General features: G+C 54.7%; 1 protein-coding gene across 1 annotated transcript in view; it reads right to left on the bottom strand.

Moving 5' to 3' along the window:
• Positions 1 to 10322, bottom strand: part of PPP1R12C (protein phosphatase 1 regulatory subunit 12C) — a 39747-nt gene extending 29425 nt beyond the window's left edge. Inside the window, 3 exon segments of the mRNA XM_015429168.1 lie at positions 512 to 642; positions 10003 to 10193; positions 10196 to 10322. Of these exon segments, the coding sequence (XP_015284654.1) occupies positions 512 to 642; positions 10003 to 10193; positions 10196 to 10322 (449 nt within the window).
• Positions 10323 to 10985: the final 663 nt, after the last annotated feature.

Genomic DNA, 10985 nt, shown 5'->3' with positions numbered 1-10985 from the left:
TTCTGGTTTCAGGAGGGCAGCCAGAAACCAGGGCAGACCGTGGGCAGCCCAGCATCCCTCGTACTCTGGGATGGAGTTTTCAATAACCCAGCTGCTCTGGCACCCTCCCCAGTGGAGGCCCTTAGGAAGCATGCAGGTGGCTGGCCACCCGGGAGATAGCACTGATCCCACCATGCATGGAAAGGAGCTCTGCTTCCGTCGCCCCAGCAAGGAAACCAAACAGGGAGCTCCTCCCCAAGGGAAGCTGGTACCTGGCACCCTTTCGCTGCTGCTGGCCCACTGGAGCGTCCACAGCTGGGGAAACACAGTGCGGCACTGTGGCGGCCGCCGAGAGTCGCTCCAGCAGGTAAGCGGCGAGACGGGCAGCAGGAAGGGTGCCCGCATGTGTGATTCCCGCTCACCCCAGATGAGAAGCGGAGGCAAAGGTGCCCCTTGGGATCAGCTGCAATCCGCAGTGCAGCCGCTTGTTAACGGGCACAGATCGGGAACGCCCTCCCTGCCCCAAACTCACTGTGCAATTTCAATGTAGCCGCAGGAAGCAGCGACGTGCAGCGGAGTCCAGCCCTCGTTGTCCGCCTGGTTCACGTCGGCTCCGTTTTCCACCAGAAATTCAACCACCTCCATGTTCTCATCAATGCAGGCCTAGGAGAGGAGTGGGGGAGACCATCACAACGAAGCCCACCCACCTCCGTCTTCTCCTCCCCTGTGGCATAAGGAATCCTCCCTCCCAGACCACACAGCGCCAAACCTCCCTTCCTTTGTCCCGACTTGAGAGCCTGGCTGCCTTTCCCCATAGCCACCAAGAGGCCTCCTTCTGCCAACATCTTGAATGTGCCACGCGGCACTGAAGCCGGCAACCATTCCGACAAGTTGGTGCCACAGACTCAAGCCATTTTATGCCGCGGGGCTGGGGAAACCTCAAGCGCCTATGAATTTTGCGTATTGCATTCGGTCGAGTGAGGAACTTGCATGTGGAAACCTGAAGATGGTTGGAAAAAACTGACAGGTGGTAGATTGAATGTGAATGTCGGGGACATCTTCCTAACGATAAGGGGCCTGCAGCAGAGAGGCCTGCAGAACGGATCGCCTTCCTTGGCGGGCTTCGAGCAAAGGCCGGGTGGGCCTCCCATTGGGCTTGACAACCAAAGAGCACAGGAAGAGGCCTGTTAAGCCCAAACCAGGGACTAGTCACACTATGGGGATCATGCCCCTATACAAACAAGCCCGAGAGTGGATGAGGGGCTCAGCACTCCCATGAGACGATAACGTTTAACAGGCTGGTTGCTTCACCCTTCACCCTCCCCTCCCGCCGCCCTTATTTGGGGAAGTGGAGGCACGGCAAGCCCCTTCTCCCCTTCCAAGTGCACCGGAGGTACAGTCGGCTCCAGTACAGTACAGTAGTGTTCCCTCTAAGCTGAGTTAGTGTGAGCTAGCTCACAGTTTCTTAGCCTCCGGCTCACACATTTTGGTCTTCGCTCAGGAAGGACGGCTCCAGAGCAAACTGATTTACGCAGCAGCCAAACCGCTCCCTTACAGCTCTTAATGCAAGCGGCTTGCAAAGTAGACGTTTTGCTCACAAGATTCCACAGCTTGGAGGGAGCATGGGTCAGAGCTCCACTCCCAGCTCTCGCTCTCTCTCCCCCCTACCCTCTAAGCCTTGATTAAGTTAGAGAAGCCAGAAGGCAGAGCCAAGAACGGGGCTAGCACCAGCTTCCCGGCCAGGTGTCCTTTCGGCTGCTCACCTGAAGGCATCTGATTCCTCCTCGCTCAGGTCAAGACTAAGAGGCTTAGCCTCCGCTGGACAATTGATCATGCAAAACTGGGCATGTTTGGATACACTTGACGCGGCCTGCCAAATTGCATAACTGGCTTAGGGAAGTTGGTGTGTGTTTTCTTTTTTAAACTTGAAAATGGCCAGGCCTTGAAAACTGTGCTTCCTGCGCCGCTTGTGAAATCGGACAAACAGCTCTGAGGCGAGGAGGAACTGGGGGAAGCCCCTGTGGGGAGTCTGTGGGGGCCGGCCATGGCCTGCCCGGCAGCGCAGCCCTCCCCCCCCCCGTTGCTCACGGGACAGCATTGCTGTCTGACTGTGGCAGCCACCCGAAAAGTATAGGGATAAAAGGTAAAGGTTCCCTTGCTCGAAAGCCAGTCGAATCCGACTCTAGGGTTGCGGTGCTCATCTCCGTTTCAAAGCCGAAGAGCCAGCGCTGTCCGAAGACGTTTCCGTGGTCATGTGGCCGGCATGACTAAACACCAAGGCGCACGGAACGCTGTTACCTTCCCACCGAAGTGGTCCCTATTTATCTACTTGCAATTTCTTGCTTTCGAACTGCTAGGTTGGCAGGAGCTGGAACTAGAGACAGGAGCTCACCCCGTCTTGCGGCACCCGGGTCTTGAACTGCTGAACTACTGAACTTCCACAGCCTGCAGTTCAGCGTCTTAACCACCTGCATTAAACCCCCCGAGTCCCATTTCCGTGCTGGATACTAGCCAGGCAGAAGGCCTGCAGACTCTCCAGAGCCCCCAGTCTGTGGGGGGGGGGAGGTTTGGACTGACAAGACTTTGGGGCCTCCCACATGGAGGTTTCCCCGCAGTTTGGGTACTGGCTGCAGGGGGGTTTATCCGGGCTTTCTCAAGACATCGTTGCCCGCTTGTTGCCCCTTCTCTGGTTCCCCTTACCCTCTCTCCGTGGCTTTCTCAAAATCAGACCAAAGGTGATCTGAGAGAGCCCAAGACCGCCGCGAGTCAACAAATGGGCAACAGTGTTCTGAGGAAGTCTGAAGAAAAACTGCTTACGATCACCCAAACTGCAAAAACAAAAAAACCCAACAACCCTCCATGTGACAGATCCCCTTGATGTCTCTTCCTGTGCCGGGTTGATGCAGCTGTGCTACTTTTCGGCTCGCGGCACAAAGACGTCAGAACTGAAGGCAGCCGCATCTGCCGGCTTTTATCTGCCTTTAATAACAGGCCTCGGATTTACAGTCAGGGGACCACGCAGATTAAAGCTGGTGCTGGCATCGAGAGACGGCGAGGTGGGTGTACCAAAGAGGAGGCAGGAGGAGAATCCGGGGCATCAGGGCTCCTCTCAAAAAGAGCAGCCTCAAGTGAATGGAAGCAGGGAGAACCGGGCAGCTGGACTCCGAAGGGGGCATTTTGCAAGGCAGCTGGGAGAAAAGATCCCCGGGCTCTTGAGAGGGGCGATCCCACTGGTATCAAATCGGGGTGGGGAGAACAGCACACACGAGCTAGCCCGTTATCCTCAAAATGTTACGGTCCTCACAGCCGCTTCTCCGGAACAGCCCTGCCACGTACATTCAAGAGCAGATGCCGGAGGCTGAACGGTCGCCGCTGCCTTTTGCTGTCAAGTCACAGCGGACGTAGGGCGACCCTGTAGGGTTTTCAAGGCAAGGGGCACTCCAAAGTGGGCTGCCACTGCCTGCCTCTGTGTCACGCTCCTGGTATATCCTGGTGGCCTCCCATCCAAATCGTAGCCGGGGTCGACCCTACCTGGCTTCTGAGATCTGATGAGGTCAGCCTGGGCTCTCCAGGTTAGGGCAGGAGGCTGAACACGGACCTCCATAAATACAAGATGTACCCCTCCACTACTGATCAAAGCTGAGCGGCACAGTTCACTTAAAAAGTTGTTACAAAACTCTTTACCGGGAAGGGGGAAAAAAAGAACTTTGGGTTGAGTGTAAGGTCACCGATTCGCATTCATATAAACACGCTGGTTCTACATACACCGGCATCTGTTGCTTGGTGTGGGGTGCATGGTGACAGAAAAACTGGCGCTCCGGTGGGCAGTGACTACTTCCCCCAGCACTGCCCAGACTTTCAATGCTACCTCCTGCAGCCACAAAGACTAGAAATCGGCTTTCTTTCAAATTAAGATAAAGACTTTCGTAGGAGGCTAGTTTTGTGCCTGTGTGGAATCACAGCACACGGACAGCTCTGCTCTTGAATTAGACACGTTCTCAGGGAGCACGCCGAACACGGGGTAAGGGAGACCGCATTCCATAAAGCCATCACTTAATGGTGCAGCGGTGGCAGAGCAGGCGGAGTGCTTTGGGAGGAAATGGACAGCTTAGATGGAGCTCACAGGCAGGTACCCTAGGCCCAGTTCCAGAGAACTCAAAGGAACTCCGTATTCAAAGTAGGTTCGGGTGCAGAGCTCTGAGGATCCTTGGTCCAAATTATCCAGGTACGTTAACTGGCTTGCCCTGGAGAGAAAGATGCTGGTGCATCCATCCCATCCCCCTTGCAGGAGCTCTGGATCAAACACAGTTTCCACCCTTGGCATGGGGGGGCGGCGGGGGAGAGACAGCCAGCATCCTTCTCCATGCCCGTTTCACCCAAACCAGCTTTCTGCCGATATTAATAGCCTCTGCCTGGAATGTGAAGATTTCATTTTCCACAAACACAAGCGGCCAGCTGCCGTTGGCTAAAGCTCCTCGGAAACATTCCTGGACAGAGCACGTTATGCAAGCTCCGCTCTGGGCTTCTCTCTCTCTCTCAGGGAACCCAGGAGTTCGGGCTCCGCTCCTCCCCCACTCCCATCCACACCGCTACTCAAACACCATAAGGCCAAGAGAACCAGAGCAGGAGTACGCCTGCCTTGAAGACTTGCTCCAGTCAGGGCTTTCCGATCCTGTGGCCGATCTTCTCAGAGCATCAGTTGTACCTCACCTGTAAAATGGCTCTTCCTCAGTAGGGAACGGCATATATTTAGAAGTCGCAGGCTTCGGATTCGGTGTCGAACACAACGGGGCTTGCTGCAAAGACGATACTTCCTAAATATAAGGCAATTCCCCTGACGGAGAGCCATTTGCGACCCAAACCACGTAGAATCCTTTGGAATACGGTCGATTTGGGAATTTTAAAGACATTACTCTGTTTCTGAACCTTTGGCAAATTATTCTTCTATTATACTGGAAACCTCAGCCAGACACCCTCTTGTTTCTAAGCACTCTGACAGAAACGCCTACACACTTCCACATATTTCCCATCGTCATGAGGATTAGAAACTTTAAAGGAAAAAAGAGAGAGAGGTGCATTTCTCGCATTTCCTTGACAGCTACCGGTCTCAATTAGCAGCCGGTTTGTGCGCTCGACAGTCGCTCTGCGGCCCAGCGCGTTCCCAACCCCTCTCCTGAGACGTCTTTTTTTTTTTTAAAGGAATCCACAGAGATCCCATGCCCACCCAGCCGTTCGGTCTATTTCTGACTACACCTTGGAAACTGGTCCATCGCTCAGCTCCCAGGCTTCTTTTTCCCAGCATCTAAGGGGAAAAACAATCTGCTGGAAACGGGTCTTGGTCTCCAAAATAGCCCCTGGCCCCAGCCTACTGTTCACAGGACACAAACCGTTCCAATACATCCAAATTTTGCTTGAAGTCAGAGAAGGGGCAGAGGGGCACCTGGCAGGGAGGAGAAAAACCGGGCACTCTGGAAGACCGCCGGACTTGGTGCCTCACCCCACAGGACCAAGGGGAGAGCGGATCACGTGCAACACGAACTGCCCCCTTCTCCAGCCCGGGAGCATCACATGCAAATCGGCTGGAGGGTTGCATTTGCCACCTAAAAGACAGCGCTGTGTGCAGAGCACCTCACCCCCCCACCGCCCACACAGCGAGTAACTGATTTCTGCTCCGTTTTTTGCCGAGGGTGTCTCCTTTTCCAACCCCCACGCCCCGATTGCTCCCCCACAGGCTGGATTAGAAGCTTTCATGGCCAAGCCCGGTCTGTGGGGAGCGGCGTCACTGCCCTAGCTCCGGTTCGGCCCCAAACGTTACGGCTGCTGGCAGAAACTCTAGCTCTCGCAGCAAACCCATGTTGCGCGGATGTTTGAAAACCCATCTACATTTCTGGGAACCCCGAGGGCGCGAGTGACACACATTTCCCGTGTTCGCTGGAAGAACACAAAACGGGTGTTTCCCCGCAAGGAGTATCACATGCAGAGCTGCCTCGTTTCTGGCCCGATGTTCATTGTGTGGGCCCTCAAAGGAATTCAGGGCCATGCTATCGTATCCTCACAACAGCCTTGTTGGGTGGGTTCAGTTACGTTGAGAATGACCTACTGACTGAAATTCACCTAGGGAGATTTGTGGCCAAGCAGTGAGTTAAACCCGGGTCCTCCAAGGCCTCAGTCTAGTCTTCTCGACCCCACCATGCCAACTCCACTTTATTAGCCACTCAGCTAACTTCTCCCACGGGGCTGCGTCCAATGACTGCAGCATCCTGGTAGGCACATATCAGAAAAGGTGGTCCGTTGTCTCCTGGGCTCCAAACCGGTTTATAGGGGTTGAATTGAATTGAGCCCAGAACTGAAGCTGGAGCTAAAAGACCTGGAAAAGAACGGCTGCGATACGGTCGCCAAGAGTGGAGTTCCAGATAACAGCTGGGCAGGCAGCTGAGTCTGACGAACCACTGTTTCCCAGGACATATCCGTTGGAGTTCCAACGCAGCGTGTGTTAAAACAGGTTACCCTGGGGGTCACCACATCATTCATACCTATGGCCAGCCTAGAGTTGTTCAGGAAGGGCTCAAGACTGGAATTTTAATTCTGCAACCTGTACAAATTTACTTGCGCCGGCCACTTAACGCGCCTAATTTATTCAGCTCTGACTGGGCCTTGGGGAGAAGCAACGAGGCACTTCGGATCTACCCACAAAACCACAGGAAACCTTTTCCCCGACTTTCCTGTTGGCTTCAAGAGACTTCCATCGGGCATTTTCCGGCATATCTTTTACAATCTTGAGGAGAACGGGAACCTTCTCGACACAGAGCCCCAAGCCTCTCAGGATGACGGGTGCCAGCCTCCACACTTCTGCAGCTGCGGAATTCACCCCCTTTAGCATCCAGCTGGCTTTATGAGTCTCGCCTCAATTAATTCCTAACCAAATCTCTGGAGGCAAAGATTCCGCTTTGGCGGCTGGTAAACGGAGCCCAACGTGCCCCAAAACAGCCGAGGGAAATCCTAACCTCCGGCCGATGTCATATTTTGGATGCTGGTTCCAAATCCCTCCACCCACCCCCCCTTCACATCCTGCCCCCTGAATTAGAAGCAGCCACTGGAAGAGGCTCCACCCTCTCCCCCCCCCCCCCCGACCCTTGGCTTTTTTTGACAGATTGGTTTTGGGAGATGGTGGGAGGATGGGGACCAGGGCGAGAAGCCAAGCAGCATCAAGAGGATGAAGTAATGGAAAACTAGCGAGGAGGGAGGTAGTGTGGGCGGGGGGGGGGAGCGTGTAGGGGACAGCAGCCCTGGAGCCTCCTAATGAGAAACCCAGGAAAGGGGAATGTTTCAGGCTTACCCAATTGTCTCGGCATAGCCACACTGCACAAACAGGGCGGATAAATCCAGGAAGCGTTGCAGGGAGGGGACGGCAACCCAGGGAGCTGCTGCATTCTGCTCCCTGCGTTGCTGGGGAAAAACAATGCCATTTGCACCCAACGCTAGAGAGGAGCAGCGCCTGGCTCTCTTCGATTGATCCCTCCTCTCCAGCCACCCAGTTACTGAGCCAGTCTCCCCAAAGCTCCACCCCGCCCAGAGCTGCTAAGTGCGCACTCCATCCCCGGGAATCCCGCAGGCACCTGTCAAAGCCTCCCTTTCCTCAGGGCGGACTGCCTTGCGCTTTGTGCAGCAACACCGACGGCCGTGCCAAAAAATGTGGGGAAGCTGGGGCCAGATCCCTGCTCAGCCGCCAAAGTTTATCTTGGGGCCTTGGGCAAGGTCCCTTTTCTCTCTGCCCTCCTTTTTACCTTGTGGGATCACTGGGAGGATAGCTAAGAACTCCCACTCAGAGTTCCTGGGAGGGATACAAAAGCTGCGAGAGTTTATTTAACATTTATTTCATAGAATCACAGAGTTGGAAGGGACTGCTCCAGGGTCATCTAGTCCAACCCCCTGCACAAGGCAGGAAATTCACAAATACCTCCCCCTCCACGCCGGCAGTGATTGCTGTTCCACGCCCAGAAGATGACAAAAAACCTCCAGGATTGCTTCCTGACCACAAAGTGGCATTCAGCATTTCCCTGGGCGTGTAAGAAAGGGCCACAAGAACTCAGCACTGAGGCAACCCTTCCTGCCCTCCCTCTCATGATCTGCCTAAATTCACCGAATCCGCATTGCTGTCAGATGGCCATCCAGCCTCTGTTCAAAAACCTCCAAAGAAGGAGAGCCCACCACTTCCCGAAGAAGCCTGTTCCACCGAGGAACAGCTCTGTTTTTACCGCTCTGTCAGGAAGTCCTTCCTAATGTTTAGCCGAAAACTCTTCTGATTTAATTTCAACTCGTTGGTTCTGGTCCAACCTTCTGGGGCAACAGAAAACAGCTCCACACCATCCCCTAGATGACAGCCCTACAGGTACTTGAAGATGGTTATCATATCGCCTCTCAGTCGTCTCTCAGTTCCAGCCCCTTCAACCTTTCCTTATAGGACTTGCGCTTCATGAATAAAATTTGAAGACTCCCCGCCTCCCCAGGCAGAAGCATCCTGAGCGACTCGAAATATGGGAAATGTACAGGGAAAGGCGGTATCACTTGCCTCACACAGCTGCACTCGTTGTGAGAGGCCAACTGCACACGCTTCTTTCAGTTCTGCAGCTTGGATAGGGGCAGCATTCACACACTGTTCCATCCCTAAGATTACAGATGTTGGCATACTCTTGGAATCAGACAGGACTACGAAGTCCCATCGGGAGGGTGAAGGCTGGCAGTCGTTAAAACATGACAGAAAGGGGGATCACTTCCTTACCCTTCCAGTACATGTTTATGGGTACAGAAGGGGATGCCCACCTGCATTTGGGTTTGGCTACACGGAATCCGGAAGGTTACCCAAATGGCCTGCTATGGGCTAAGCAGGGATTTCAGAATCCTGTTCTAGGTCTCTTTCACAGAGCGCTGGTCCCACCCACCTTGGCACACATCTGACCTCTACACGAAGCAGGATTAGAACAGACCTTCTGCCTGAGAACCTTCGAAGCTGCCAGCCCAAAAAAAGTGAGGCTATGGGGATCGCTGGCGTAACTGAGCATAAAGGCAGCTTGTTCTGCGTGCGGCACGGAATTAATCAATTCTACGCACAAAACTGCAATCTCAGGCCTGGAATGATTGACAAGTGTTCCCCTCAACAATGCAAGGCTTCCGTTTACCAGGCTGTACCATGGTAACATATAAGCATACATTGTATTCTCCTCCCAAGTTAAAAACAGTCCACTATGTCAAACTGGGAGATTATGTAATACTCATTTTAATTCTGTGCTTGAATGGTTGACTTTTTTTTAAAATTCATGCATTCTGCAGAATGAATGATGGAGGAGTTCCAGCTTGCACTGAACTCCCTGATTCTTAATAGGAAACAGTTCAATGCCAGAGGTTGGAGTTTTACTCTCCCAGATTAAAAACTGTCCACTATGGCAAACGGGGAGATTACATAATATTCATTTTTTATTCTGTGCTTGAATGGCCAACTTTTTTTTTCCTTTCTAACTCACGCATCCTGCAGAATGAATGGTGCAGGAATTCCAGCCTGCACTGAACTCCCTAATTCTTAACAGGAAACGGTTTAATGCCAGAGGCTGGTCTGCCTGTGGGGCAGGCTGCAGCTACACAGTGGTAAGAAACAACCACTCTGCATATGCTCAGGGACCAGCTCATCTTTGGGTACCTCGGAAATTAAAACACGGGGACTGGGGTTCAAACCTGAACTTCAGAGAAGGCACCCTTGGCATTAGTGAAACCAGTGCCAGGGCTCTCTGTAAAAAGAGGTAAAACAGCATTTGTGTGTTCTGTTCTTCACAGACGTTCCAGAGCTAAACAAAAAACCAAAAAGCAGGGGTTTTTGAGGCTCCAACCAGAGGCAAAGGCACTCTGCACCTGCCCAGAGGCATTCGATAGCACGGCCCTTCCGACACGAAGGGCGCCAGGTCCAGCGGGAGCGCTCTGCACCCGCTCAGAGGCGCCCTCGACGCCGGCAGCTGCGCAGCGCCGAGCACCCACCTGGTGGAGAGCACTGATGCCGTCCGCGTTGGTCCCGTTGACGGCTCCCGGGTCTGCGCTCAGCATCTCCCGCGCCGCCTCCAGCTCGGCCCCGGCGCAGCAGGCCAAGAACTCGGCGGCCGCGTCGAAGCGGACGGCTCGGGAGGGGCGGCCGCCGGAGCCCATCGCCGACCCTGCTGCTGCCGCCGCCGCCCGATCTGAGGCGGGGCCGGCCCCAAGGAAGCCGCCGCCGCTTCGGCCTCCGCCCAGGCCCGCAGCTGCTCCCGCCGCCGCGCCCGGGCGCCCTCCCCCTCGGAGAGGGACAGCAGCGGGGCTGCCATTTTCCTCTTCCCCCCGCCGCCGCCAGCCCGGCTGGGCGGCCCGCCCGGCCCAGCACTACTCTGGGCTGAACAGCAGGAGGAGGAGCAACGCTCGTCGGCTTCCGTAGCACAACGGCGCCGAAAAGGAGGGGCACGGAAGGGTGCCGCGCAGCACGACGGGAAACAGAGTCTGGGCCCGGCCTGTGGGAAGAAAGCGTAGAGGGGCACACGCAGGCCGAACTTCCGGCAGCCGTGGAAAGCCGACATGATTCTCGAAGTGCGTCGGTATTATATCCCTTGCCATCTTTATGCTGACACACGTCTCGGCTTTCGCATTGGGAACGCAGAGAGGGGAAAGTTCAGTTTTAGACCGGAAGCGTTTTATACTCTTGCCCAGTTCTACCTCTATGCACTCTCAGCCCCCCCTCCTCGCAAAGACTCTTGGGAGATTGAGTTCTGAAGGCAGAGGGGCCAACATATAGAGAAAAGCAGGTTTAGGTTCAAGTAGCCACATGAGGCACTAGCATCGGTGTGAAGGGATCATGGAGGTCCAGCTCTGTGCAGGAACAAGCAGTTTACCATACCAAGGCCTCGGTTCCTGCCGGATCACACTGGAGCTCCGCCAGTCAGGAGCCCGGGGGGCGGGCACATAAGCCCCGCTCCCTGCTCCCACCAGCCATCAGT

This window comes from Gekko japonicus, unplaced genomic scaffold (genome assembly GCF_001447785.1).
Source record: "Gekko japonicus isolate JY-2015 unplaced genomic scaffold, Gekko_japonicus_V1.1 scaffold2783, whole genome shotgun sequence".
In the NCBI taxonomy this organism is placed as follows: Eukaryota; Metazoa; Chordata; class Lepidosauria; order Squamata; family Gekkonidae; genus Gekko; species Gekko japonicus.
This window is presented reverse-complemented; position numbering and strand designations above follow the sequence as displayed.